This window comes from Eubalaena glacialis, chromosome 14 (genome assembly GCF_028564815.1).
Source record: "Eubalaena glacialis isolate mEubGla1 chromosome 14, mEubGla1.1.hap2.+ XY, whole genome shotgun sequence".
Lineage (NCBI taxonomy): Eukaryota > Metazoa > Chordata > Mammalia > Artiodactyla > Balaenidae > Eubalaena > Eubalaena glacialis.
Window position 1 is genome coordinate 23,496,123 of NC_083729.1, and position 13,593 is coordinate 23,509,715.

General features: G+C 49.6%; 1 protein-coding gene across 1 annotated transcript in view; it reads right to left on the bottom strand.

Moving 5' to 3' along the window:
- ALK (ALK receptor tyrosine kinase) overlaps positions 1-13,593 on the bottom strand; it is a 756,061-nt gene that overhangs the window by 112,718 nt on the left and 629,750 nt on the right. Inside the window, exons 8-9 of the mRNA XM_061210871.1 lie at positions 10,820-10,951; positions 8,402-8,502 (exon numbers count right to left, since the gene is read on the bottom strand). Coding sequence (XP_061066854.1) covers positions 8,402-8,502; positions 10,820-10,951 — 233 coding nt within the window. The remainder of the gene's footprint in view (positions 1-8,401; positions 8,503-10,819; positions 10,952-13,593) is intronic.

Here is a 13,593-nt window from a genome sequence, read left to right on the forward strand (position 1 = left end):
GTCTGTGCCTCAGTTTCTCTGTAGGTGATAGAGATGATGCTGAGAAATAGCTTTGAAATCCTTCAGCTGGGGAACAGGATTGACTCTGTGAAATGAAATTCCTACAACCTTCATGAACAGCCATCAGAAAGAGAATGGACTCCAGGCACGAGAGTATCGGCAAGTCGCAAAGCCACCTGGGGAGTGTTTATTCCCTGACAGCTGGGGAGAGTGTGCTTCCAACAGGTTGGCCATGCATGTCGACCACATGAATGTGTTATAATGATCACCACTAGTGGGAGCCACAAGGGCGTATGATTAACAGGTGGACTTGGAATCGGACCCATATCTCTGCCAAGTGCCCAGGAGGACTTTATTCACACCCATGAGCCTTGACAGTAATTCTTCTATGCCTCAGTTTCATCAGGTAATGGCTGAGGTATTAATTTTGAATGACTCAAAGGTATTAAATTAATTATGTCTGACTGTAATTACGATGGCTGTTGATTACTTTAGCCCATTAGCATGTGTTCTGGCAGCATCAACCACATTACAGTAAGTGGTGAAAGAATGCTAGGTTCCAGTGGCTTCCCAGCTCTAGGTACTGAGGTAAGAATTATTTTGACTCCAAATCTCAGTAGGGCCATATTTGTTGGACCTTGAGAATCGATGAGGAGTCTCCTTGTTTGCGCTTATCCTGGATCAAGGTTATACCCACAATTGAGAAGCTGCACAATTAATTAATGAATTATGATGAAGCAGGTTCATTGGGCACATCTCCCTGGTGCTAATACTAGGAACTGTGCAAAATAATGCTCCCAAGCTGTCTGCATGTTGCTAATTGACCCAGAGGAGAAATAAGAACATATCACGTCTGAATTTATGTCAGCAGTGGCTTCTTCATGCCTATGCAGAGTAAGAAGAGGGATAATAATAATTTCTGCCATTCAGAAAATATTGTAGAGATTACAAAGAGTTTTCCTATTTTCATCTGATCCTCGGGCAAGTAACACAGGCATTTTTATTCCCAATTAGGGAGACTGACTGACTTGAGTGACCTAAGTCTAGTCCAGGGACCTTAGATTGTTTGCAGGATTGGCTTTGGAGTTGGACAGACCTGTTTTGAATCCTGGCTCTGCCTTTCACTAGCAAGGGTGACTAGTAAGTTACTTAAGCTTTTGAAGCCCCAGATTCTGCATCAGTAAATGGGGGTAACAATTCCTCACAAGTCTGTTTTGTTAATAAGATAATGCGAGTGAGATGCTTAGCACAGTGCCAGACACACAGGAGGGGATCACTATTTAAAAAATATAGTAGTCCCCTTAATCAGCGGTTTCCCTTTCTGCAGTTTCAGTTACCTAAGGTCAACTGCAGTCCAAAAATATTAAATGGAAAATTCCAGAAATAAACAATTCATAGTTTTAAATTCTGCACCGTTCTGAGTAGCAGAACAAAATGATGAAATCTCCTGCTGACCCGCTGTCTCGCCTGGGACAAGAATCATCCTTTTGGCCAGTGTATCCATGCTGTATACACTACCCACCTGTCAGTATAGGATAAAACATAGTATATATGGGGTTTGGTACTATCTGTGGTTTCAGGCATCCACTGGGGGTCTTGGAACGTATCCTCCATTGATATGGGGGGGGCTACTGTACTCCTTTAGTTACTTTACAGTTATTAAGGGTCCCTCCCTTAGCCCCAGACTAAGGGAAGGTTTCTTTCTCCTAGGTATACAAAGATTTAGGGTGTTTGAGGGCTCTAGTTAAGAATTTTGGCTTGCTTTTTAATGTAACATAGCCAAGTGATTCATAAGTAACTTGGAGACCAGGACCTGTCATACTGAAAGTAAGTGTTCTTAACTTTTCTGCTGAATAAACACTAAAATGATCCCAGATTCCTGCGGTCTGTCTCCTGCACGGTGGGTCACATGGTGGGTTTGAAATGAATACTCGCTGGCTCACCGCCTGAGTGAGGACCCTCTGTGCCCCTCCCTTCCTCAGTCCTCCCACCAGGCATCTGTGTGCCCATCCAATCCAGCCAAGTTCCATGCTGCCTTTCTGGTCCCATCTTGGCAGCTGCCATGTATCTCGTCCTGAGGGTGCCACCCCTGACCAAATTCTCCAGATTCAGGATAGGGCAGGCTCTGGCCTTTGATCTTGGACTCATCACAAAAGTAATAATAGTAATAGCAGCAGTGGAGGAGCAGAAACCACACTTATTAAGCATCTACTGTGTGTCCAGATCCGGGCCGGGCACTCTTCTACCTTGGCTACTTGTTTCTCCCAACAGGCCTGCAGAGGATACTGAAGCTGAGACGAGTGTGGTGATTTGCACAAGGTCACCCTGCTAGAAAGTGGCAGGATTCCACCAAGGTCTGCCTGACCTCAAGGTGCTGCTCCTCCTACCACGTCACACTGCCTTGGTGATGCTCCTTTTGTCCTGACCCCGAATGACCAGCTGGATTCCTCTGGACATGGGAGATGTCACGACTGTTTGCCCATGGGGCAGGGGGGAGGCAGCTGCCTGGGGCCACCGCGCTGCTCTGATGACTTGCTTCAGATGTCAGCATCACCGCATGGGAGCCAGAGGGGCCCTGTGCTTCCTGCTGGGCCCACCATGACGTCCTGGACAGAGATGGACAACCCAGCTGAATGTCGCACAGGAAGCATGGAGTTCTATCCCTGCTTCTTCAAGGTTCCTCGAAGCAGGAAGAGGAGGGGTGCAGAGAGTAGAGGGTGCAAAAACAAGCCCTGGCAAGTCTAGCTGGATTTGCTCTTGATTTAAGCAAACACTGAAGCCTGGAGCTGTCCGAAGATGAGCAGGACTTGCCAGTGAGTTGGTGAGCATTCTGTCACTGCAGTGGATGTCACAGCATTAGATGAGATGGGAGTTGGATATCCAGACCTCAAACACCGTGCAAAGGTGCTCAGGCTCGTGGGAGGGGAGCTAGGGATGGTGTTGCCCCAGAATCCCCCCTAGCTTGGCATTGAGCCCTAACTATTTACAGAGAGGGTTTCTGCAGCCACCACAAAGTGTTTGTGCAGCATTGCTTGGCCACACAAGGCAGAGGCTGTCCTAGGTGGACTCTGGAAGAAACTGCTTGTTCTTCCACCAGTCAGCACTCAGCTGAGACACAGGGGAGGATGGTAAGTAGGGAGAAGGGAAGGGTGAAGTTTCCTTCTCCCCAGGTGGGCCCATGTTCTAGGCAGAATGTGGAATGAATCCAGGAAATGACAGCCTTATTCAGGATCAAGCTCATGAGGCCTCTTGGGGTAGCTTCTCCTTCCTGATTTGCTAAAATAAGTGAGAGCACGTGGGGCTGAGAACAAGGCACATACAAGGTACAAATAACATTTGAGTCCCACAGGTGAGTGGCAGTGTCCCCTTGGTTGCTCAGGAATTAGACCCAGCAACTAGTCCCAGCTTGAGGAGAGGCAAAGTGGGTAACTAGTCTGCTACAAAATGGTATGAATTTCCTTCCTGCCTCTGGAGATGAGGAATCTACGGTGAGGTAGGGTGAGGGCTCTGGGTTAGGTGAGAGCCATGCCAGTCCTCAGGGATGCTTCTGAGGCCCACATCAACTCCCCAGAAGCTGAGAAGGTACCACCATTGCCGGGGGCAGGGCAATGTGACAGAAAGAGCACGAGGCTTGAAGTCATAAGGCCTGAGTTTGATGCTGATTTTGTATGTACTGGCTGTGCATCTCTGGGTACATTTCTTTCCTGTCCTGAACAGATGGAATGCTCCATCCCCTGGGCAGCCCTGCATGAACCCTGACCCAGATCACGGGCGGGGCAGCCCCTGACACCTAGGATCTACTCCAGAAAGTGAGCTGCATAGAATATTCTTAGCGTCTTTAGCTCCTGCTTGTCGAGGGTTTGGTGGGGCTGACAAAAGAAGAGCCATTCAGCTTTTGTATTTTTTTCTACCTCAAGCCATCCTAGAGGAATTATTATTACTCTTATTCTCCTTTTTTTGCCTTTCCAAGGGGGATTTTGCTATTGAATTTAATAAACTGTTAAAACACAGGAGTCACGAAGTTCCTGTCTTCTTCCTATCTGGAAGTCCTGTTTGTCTGCCCATGGGGAGGGAGTGAGGTCAGCTTGACTAAGCCCCATCAACACAGCCATGACACTCACTGTGGGTTACACCGAGATGCTGGAGAATGCCCCACCAGCCAAATCCCTGGGAAAGGATGGGCCCTGTGTCCAGGAATGGTCACCAGCAGCCTGGAAGGCCTTACAAAATCAACCAGAGTGCAATTCGCTGAAAAACTCCCTAGTCTCCAGCCTTGGGGGCCCTGACCGCTTAGCGGGCTCCTTCTCAGCGGGGCTTTGAGCAGAACTTAACAGGTGGCAGAAGGCAATTCCAGATGCCAGGCTCCTCTCCCACGTTCCTCTGGCCACATTTGCTGGTTTTAATGACACGGAACGGAGGTCTCCTTCCCTGCAGGCCAGAGAGCTTATGCCGACATGGAGGAGCCCCTCTGGTCGCATTCTTCTCCCATCTCAGCAGCTCCTAGCCGCTAATGAAAGCTTTTATCACTACAGGGCTCATGCCAGGAGTAGAAAGGACCGGCTGTGTTCCAGCCCTAGCGTGTGTGTGTCTGCGTGTTCGCACACGTGTGCAGGGAGAGGTCAGAGGTGGTTGCAGCTTTGGCAAGATCAGAAAACCAGTAGCTGGGAACTGGCCTGCCCTAGGCTGTCACCACAAATTAAGTGGCTCACGTGCCACTTCCTGTGTCCCCTTCGTTCCTGCAGCTCATAGATGAAAAACTACTTCCATGTTTTGGAGGGGGGAGGAGATTGAGGGAAGCCCATTTTTCCCCCCCGCCAGCCTTTCTCTGTCCTGAGAACATGGTTTAAGATATTCTAGTCACAGGCAGGCTATTCAAATAAAATAGAACTTCAAGCCACACCGGGCTTGCTGAGACACTCAGGCTTCTAGGATGTGCGAAAGGCAGGGGAGGGGCGGAGACGGCCCCTGCCACTCTCCCGTCCTTTTTATCACCCGCAGCTGCAACGCTAGACACATCCCAGTGTGTCTCCCAGCCACAGCGGAGGCGAGCAGTTCTGACAGCAAGCGAGCGCAGGAAAGCCACCGCGAGGCTCCCCTCCCCAGTGGCAACTTTAATTATTTGAACTGGAGCTCAGCAAAATAAAAATAAAAATAAAATAAAATGAAATCTGAATATATCGTAAGTGGCGCCTCACTTTCCCGCAGGGAATAGCTGGTGGTAGGTGGGCGGGGCAGGGCTGGGCGGAAGTCTTTAAATATTCAAGCCCCTCGTGCAAGCGTGCAGGCCGTGGTGGATGCGGCGTGTGCACCAAGAGCAGACGGTGGTGAGAGGCGGCTGGCTGCGGTGCTGCGGGGGTCTGGAGGGAGGAGGCCGGAGCTGGAAGGCTTCCGAGTGCTCTGGAAGCTGGTTGGCACAAAGACACACCCTGGCTCTGTCTCCGTGGTCGGTGGGCACCTGACCCGGCTCCACGCAGGCTCTGAGAGGTGCTCTCCCAGCCCCTTCTGTCTCCACCACGTCTGTCCCCCGCCCCGTCATTTCTGCCCCCTTCTCTGACTCATCTTTCTAAAAGGCAAATTACACCACACTCTTTGGAGTCCCAGGTAATGGAGGATAACTCTCAGCATGGGCTCAGAATGAATTTCGGTCACAACTGGCAAGGACGCCTATGGCCCGTCACTCTTAAGTTTCAACGTGCATCCAAATCACCAAGTGTGGGGTTTGAAAATGCAGATCCCCGGGCCCCTGTCAGTTATGTAATTCAGGAAGTCTGGGGTGGGTCCCAAGAATCTGCATTTGTCATGTTTTCCAAGTGACTGCAGCTGGAGAAACCTAGGCCTACCAGTTCGCTTACAGCTAGATTTTCAAGGAAAGGCATCGAAGGCGACACCAATTCCCCTATGGAATCCACTGATGATTGTGGGGTTTCTTGGAGTATTTTGAGCTATTCTGCAATTACTTCAACTCCCTGGAGGCCATGGACCAGGACTGTTAGGGTTTAGAGAAGATGCTCAGTGGTGGGTGTCAGCCTGGAGCTCAGCTCAGCCAGCCACCTGTTCCCGTGGGCCTGCCCCTCATCAGAGACCTTCACCCCTGGCTCTATCCGGTGTCCACCTTCCTGCACTGGGGCCCCACAGCCATCGGAGGCCTCTTTAGGGCTGGGGGGTTAACCTCACACAATCTCACACAGCAATGCAACATCCGTTTCCCCGTCGCTGACATTCAGCCAGCCGGAGAGATGGAAATCAACTTCCTGCCTTCTGCATTTAGGATTCGAGTGAAATAGATGGCAGGGCTTACGAACCTGGAAATGCATATTTCTATTTTGGTCATTTATTTTTCTGATGAAAACATTTCCCCCAACATTGGGAATTCAAAGACCCATCAGCCTGAGATGAATAGTCTGAAACCTGAATGCGAAATAACTGTGAGCTGATTGTGGAATGGACTCATTGCCTTCCCTTCACTCCCTGTGCTGAGCCAAGTTCTGTAAAAGGGCAGGAAATAGCAGAAACAGCCCAGAGCAAATGTGACTGGAGGAATAATAGAACAGGCCAGTAAAACAAAACACCTGTTTAAGCTATTGATCAACCCAAAGGTTATTAGAGAAATGATGAAGTATTAGAAAAATATCGGTTTTACCTTGACATTTCTTTTTCTGAAATCAGCCTCATATTAAATCCAGTGAAGAATAAATTTAAAGATGAAATGCTTTTAAGGATCCCCCTCACCTCTCAGATGGGCCAACCAACTCTCCTCATTTAGATTTCCTCTTAAGAAGCCTCCCTTTCTAGGTGCTGCTCTGAGGCACCCGAGAAATATCAATGATGACTGAGTAATTCCATCATCTGCACCGGAGAGCGTGGTTTCTCAAGTACAATTTAACATAATGAATCTCTTTATTTGTGCCCTGACTTCTTCAAGAAAGGATTTAAGGTGGCTCACAGAGATACACAAAACCTAGTCAGATAACATAAACTAGGAGAGGGTAAGGAAGATGGGGCAAATGTAGAGTTATAAAATTGAACCAGGAGTAAGGCTGCTACAAACTACACATCATGAACCCCTATTTGCTTACTGGGTAAAGCCTCCGATTTAATCTGACCATTCTTCTGATTAAAAAAAACATCATTGATACATCTTTTCCATTCTCCTTTTTTTTTATGTTTGTGGGTTTTTATTTCACAAAAAGCCTGGAGGGCTTGAATTTGCCTGTACCCCTAAGCAGGGGAAGGCTCTTTCCTGCAACTCTGCTGGTCAAAGCCCCACCTGCCTGGGATTGCTAGCAGCCCCGCAGAGGGGAAGCGAATCTGGTCAGTTTCACAATGCCCACTATTTCAAAGGCAACAAATTGCTCCACGGGCACAGAGCTATTCCTGAAATGAAGCCAGAAAGGAGTTTCTCCTGTGAGTTTCCAGAAAGAGAGGACAGACCAAATCTAAACTCTGTGCTGGCTTTCTACTGTGTGCAAGGTGTTGACGCAGTGCTTGGTGGGAGTGCAAAGAAGCACAGGCACGGCCCGGCTCTCCAAGAGCATGGAGGCAGGTTTTTGGCTAAAGTCCTCTTCCTCCTCCCCCTTTCTCCTTTGCATAATTATACAGGGTACCAGAGACCGTTGGTTAACTATTGTAGTACCTACGTTGTGCCAGACCTTGTGATAAGCCCGTTACATATACTAACCTATTTAAGCCTCACCTCCTTGGGGTAGGCACTCTTATTGTCTCTACTTTCCCGGTGGGGAAACTGAGGCCCTGAGAGGTTATTAGCTGATCAAACAAATTGTACAGCCAGTCAGTGATGGAACCTGACTTGGACTTAGGTAGTTGATTCCAGAGTCCACGAGCTTAATCACTGGGCCCTGTTGGGGCACATCTCCTGGTCCCTAGTCTCCTGGTCTCCTGCCCTTGTGTTAATGGCACCTTCAGTCTTCACATTAAAGAGGTAACAGCTACACGAACCATTTGGTTAAGTGGCTCTGGAGGTACCTCACTGAATGCCATTGATGCCTTAGAGAAATTTACGTAAGTTAAAGTTTTGATGTTCTATAATATTTAAAATGTATTATAAGAGATTGACATTTTTAAAAAGGATTCTGTAGAAAGTTGCGGTTACCCTCCCTTGCTATGCCTTGGAAATATTTTTTGGTTTTGTTTAAATCAAGGTCCTACTGCAAATAGTTCAGTGAAGCTAAGTATGGTGTTTAAGGTAAGATTCTCTGCAGATGGGACTTTACCACGTTGGTGGGTACTGTCTGCCTAGAAGTTGGCTCAAATGGCCCTCTTGTCCTCCTGCAAGAGAACAAGCAGCCCGACCATCAGGCTACTTTGCTCATCCGTGTGGGTTCACCTGGAAGTGCCCAGAGGTGGGAGGAGAAGGCAGAGAACTAGAGGAACACAGACTTGCCTCGCACGGAGAGTTCTTCATCGGTGCAGGAAATGTAGCGCTGGTCACCGTAGCACTTTCAGAGGTGGGGGCATCAGTGGTGCTGAGCAACAGGGCGTGGCCTAGGCAGAGAGGAAAAGAGTCAAAGACGCACCATCCTCGCGCACTGGAGGGCCTCGGGGTGCAGGGTTAACGGGCCCTGCACCATGTTTCTCTAGCCTCAGGACATCTCTAAGGATACAGGTTTCCTGCTGCCTCTAATGGATAAGACAGTCTGCTGATCACTGTCTACACAACTTGGCTCATGCACAGGTCTTCATTCCAAATGGCCTGCAATGTCCCAGAACCGTACATCTGGGTTACTGCATCCTTGATCTCCCAAGGTCACCAGCTTTAGCTCCTAGCCCGGGAGCAGCCTGAAGTATGCTGGACTCCCCCAGGCCCACCCCTGCCCCCCATTTCCAGTCATGCCAGCGATTTGCCCTCCAATGGTCTCTAAACCTTCACTGTCTTCTCCCCTCTGCGGAGCCCAGGTCATCCTGTGCCCCATGCCCTGACCAGGAAGACTCATTTATTGTTTTCTAAGCACTGACCTGCCTGAAAACCTGGCAGAACATGAGCCCCAGCCCCACGTGGTGGTGGGAAGAAGCATCTGCAAACCTCCAGCAGTATTTTGTAGATGGTAGGTGCTATGGAGATGGGGCCAGAGTGAGCCCGTGACTTTTTAGGGGCCTCAGAGAACCCCAAGTAGGACTTCAGTCCTTCATTTCTATTTTTCTCTCTTAGCAAAGTCTTTATAGAGTTACTACCAAGTAACAAATTCAGGTGGGTCCAGAGCAGAGTAACTAGGCCAGGCCAGAAATCTTAGAAAGCACCCTGCCCATCCTTGAGGAAAAATCAAGTGGCTGGGGTTATGTGACCCAGGAGAGAAAAGCCCTTTCGTGGTCGGTAGGTCATGATGGTTGTCTTCAAATATCTGAAGGGCTGCCTCTGTGGGAGAGGGCATAGTTCAGTTCTGTGGGGTTCCAGGAGACAGAAATCAGGGCCAATGAGTAGAATTTACAGAGGGGTGGGGCTCGATGAAGAAAAGCAGCGTTTGATTATGACTTGTTAAACAATGGAAAGGGCTACTTTCGGAGGTAGTGAGAGCCCTGTCACTAGAGGTATTCAACAGGGCTGGACATTTCTTCGTTACGGGTGCTGTCAGTGACTATCAGAGCAGAGATGTGAAGATCACGTCTAGCTTTGAGCTGTTTGTCTTCTCTGCTCCTACAGACAGGGCGCTGAGGAGGAGGCAGAGCGGTGAGGAGGCCGGGAGGAGAAGCAGGAGCTCTTGGCCTCCACCTCTGGGGAGGGCCCTGCAGCACTCCCCCGTGGTGCAATAACTCAGCCTTCTTTATAACGGGGCCCAAAGCCAACTCATTAGATGCAGCCAACTCCAGGGACCGAGGACAGAACTGCACGGGCTCTGAGATCCTCAGTGGTTCATCTGGACATTGTCTTCTCTCACATTTATCATTATTATTAATTCTTAAAGGAATCTGTAGGATGTATGATCTTTGCTTGGAAAAAGAGAAATTTTGGTACAAGGGACTCTAGCTCCACAAAGAGCAGGTAAATACAGGGGAGGGGAAGGAAGAGGAGGGGAAGCGAGAGAGACCCCCCTGCCCGCCATCCTGCAGAGAAGTGGGCCCCAGGGCCTGCGCAGGCCTAGCCGTTGTGTACAGACCAAGGATAGGCCCATGGCTGGATGGTCTGGCCTCTCCAGTAGCCCAGCTCTTGGAGACATGCTGGCCTCACAGACCTCCTCTTATCCCAAGGCCAGGCCAGTTCCTCCAGGCGTGGAGTCAGCCCAGCCCAGTGTGGGTGGCATCTCTCGGGTGTGTGGAGGCCCTTCGCCCCTCTGGCAGTCAAGCAGGGGCCGTGAGAGGATGGATTCTAATGAGGGGAGCGTGGGAGTTGCCAGCTTCAGCTGGATGCGGGGGGTATGACTGAGGAAGGTGGGCCACAGGCAATGGTCTAGATATGGGGCGAGGTTCCCAGGGCACAGTTCTGGGGCAAATGACACAAGGGCCTCCCTGAGCCTCAGCCTCCCCAGTCATAAAGAGGGCTACAGTTTTCCTTATCTCTCAAGGAGTTCTGTGCCTGATGCATAGTAGGTTTCAACAAACACTTGTTAAATGAATGGATTATTATTATCGTTGCTTTTATTCTTATCTTTCAGCTAATCCTTGATCAAAGTTCTCATTTTAAGGATCAAAAGGTGACATTAGCCTTGGCTTGATTTAATCATTCTAATGCTCAAGAGAGTGTGAAGAGGGAATTGTGTAGGTGTACCCCAGGGCAGGTCCTCGGGGGAGGTCCAGTGTCTCTGGGGTGGTGCCCCAAGTCTATTGTCTGGCCAGGTGGGCACCAGGGGAAAGGAAGAGAGGGTGGTACCTTCGTGGTCCTGGAACCGGGCATCCTTTAAGGTCCTGACTTGCCACTGGGGCGTGTGTGGTGACAGTGAGCTTTGGGTCCAGCCACAGAATCCATCCTCGAAGTTGCAGTAAAAACCAGCAGGGAGTTTACCTTCAGGGAGAGCACAGGGGTACAGTCATTTCCAGGACAGCTAAAGGCAAAATATACCAACAGCAAGTAAAGTTAGCCAGGCATGACCATCCTCGTTAATGATAGCTCCCCAGCCAGACCCTCAATGTCTAATCATGCTCATAGTGAAGAGAAGCCCAATCCCTAACTTGTACTTGTGCTGGTTTATACTTTTCTGATCTTCAGAAAATAATAATATGGGATATTGTTAACCCAGTTTTATATATGAAAAAGCAGAGGCTCAGAGATGTTAAGCAAGCTGACCAAGGTCACACAGCCAATAGGTAACCCAGCTGGGATTTGAACCCAGCTCTTCTGCTTTTAAATTCTGTGCTCTTTATACAGATCCACCATGAACATGATCCTAGAAAAGCCAGTGTGTAACTCACTGAAATACATTTCTAATGGCACAATGATAAGAATGTGGTGGTGGCAGTGGTACTGTTGGCTGGGAGTTGGTTGGTTTGGGTCCCTCAAATCACCCCTGTGTGCAGAGACACATATTGCTCAAAACCATCTATTTGCTCCCCTTTATTTCCCAACCCCCTTGCAGTTAAGTGAAGCCACATGGCTAGTTCTGGCCAATGACATGTGAGTGGAAGTGTTGTGCATCTCCTGTGGATTGAGGCTGTGAAAAGCCCTGGTGTAATTTTCAGACTCTCTCTTCTGCTAAAGCAGCCAAGGAGAGTTCTCGTTCCTGGGGGCGCTGCTGCATGATGGTGGCGCTTCTGCCAGCAGGAGAGATCCCATGGGGTAGAGGCCCCTCCCACTCCAACCCTTAGTGGACAGGTACCGTAAATGTTATGTTAAGCCACTGAAATCTGGGGAAGGTTTATTACTGCCGCATAACCTAGCCTATCCTGACTAAGCAATCCCAGTCCCTGGGGCCTCTTTATATCATCTGTTGGCTCAGCATAAAGGGCCCTGTTACGCTTTTCTCTACATCAGCCCGACCTCGGGTCCCATTGAAGAGGCCACAGTCAGTTCTATAGACCATATATTTCCCCACTGCCCACAGAAGGAGGAGGACAGGAGGAGAGGGGTAGAGAGAGCTCCCTTGCCCCAGTTTACTCGGAGAATGGCTGCAGGGAAGGCTCTCAGCCCCGAGGAGCTAGTGGGCCATTCCAGGCTACCCTGATAGTACCCAACAGCCCCGGCCAGGCCTGTCTCCACACAGCAGCTCTCGAGCCAGACCCACCGCTCTCAGTGTCCTTCCTCTGTCTCAGCCTTCTTGGCAGCAGCAGGCTGACAAAGACGGCCCTACCGCTTCCTGGCTGTGACAGCACCTTAGTGAATTATTACTCATTTCTCCCTGATTCTCTGTGCATTTCAAACAGAGGCAGAATTATAAATTAAAACAGGCTGTCACTGACTTTGAGCATCTCTTCCCATCTATACCCCGCTGAAGAAATCATCCCCCCCGCAAGTGCCGCATGTTCCCCTGATTAAAAATCCAAAAGCTAAGGAGATCTTTCTATTTTATTTTTTATGCCCCCCTCAAGGGATCTCACATTCACTTCTTAGCAAAAACTAACTGGTAGCTGGAAGTGACCTTCCACAAAGCGTCCTTCACACATGTGCTTTAAACTGAAGACCGTGATGGAAGATTCCAGCAGGCAATGGGACCCTGGTAGAAGGAAGAGGCAGGGCTGAGCTGGGTCCTGCACAGCGTATCATTCCCTCCTTACCCTTTTAGGAGGTAGAGGCAGAGAACTTAGCCTGACTTATGGGTGTTGGTACCTCATCAGCACCGGACACCTGGGCTCTGGTCCTGGCCTCACCGCTTTCCGCTCTGTGACCTCAGGTAAGTCACTTCCTTCCTCAGAGCCTCAGCTCCCTCATCTATACAGTGGGGTAAGATTATTGTATATTTCACAGGGCTGTTTTGAGGACAAAGTAAGGGAGAGAGTGTGGAAACATTCTGCAAACAGAGTTGAGCAAACATAGAGCGGCGGTGGCATTATTAATGATCATTCATACCCGGGACAGGGAAATTTATCAGCAGGGGAGAGGCTGGAACTGCCAACACTGCCCTAGGGGGCAGAGACAGGCCCCTCAGCTGCCTCTCTGGAAATGCCTGTGCCTCCCGCTGGGACAGGAATGAGGGAAGTCACTGGCACTCTCCACCTTCTGGAGGCCCGTCCTTGTCCCAGCTTGACACAGGGTCCAGGGTGAGCTGGGACTGAAAGCCCCTTTCTTTTTGGCTGACTGAATACAAGGAGATGAGGCAGGCAAAAATAGTTAGGTCAACGGGCAATTTACGTGCCAATTAAAACCTTGAAGGGTGGGCAGGAGTGCTGAGAGGATTTCCAACCCTGTAAGCACATCAGGGCATGTGCTCAGCAAGACCAGTCCTGAGGATGATGGTGGGGTGGGTACCAGCACCAAGCCCTTGGCAGATCAGGCCGGGTTGGGGAAATTGCTGTGAAGTCCACTGCTGAGCAGTGTTGGCGCCCAGTGTCGCCTCTAAGGTGTCTTCCCCTCTGATCACCTACTCGGTGCTTGGCACATTGTAGGACCTAAATACTTATTTGCTGAATGAAATGGGAGTGGGTTCAGTCCCCTAACCCTTTGCCACTCAAAATGTGGTCCAGGGACCAGTCACATTTGCATCACCTGTGAAA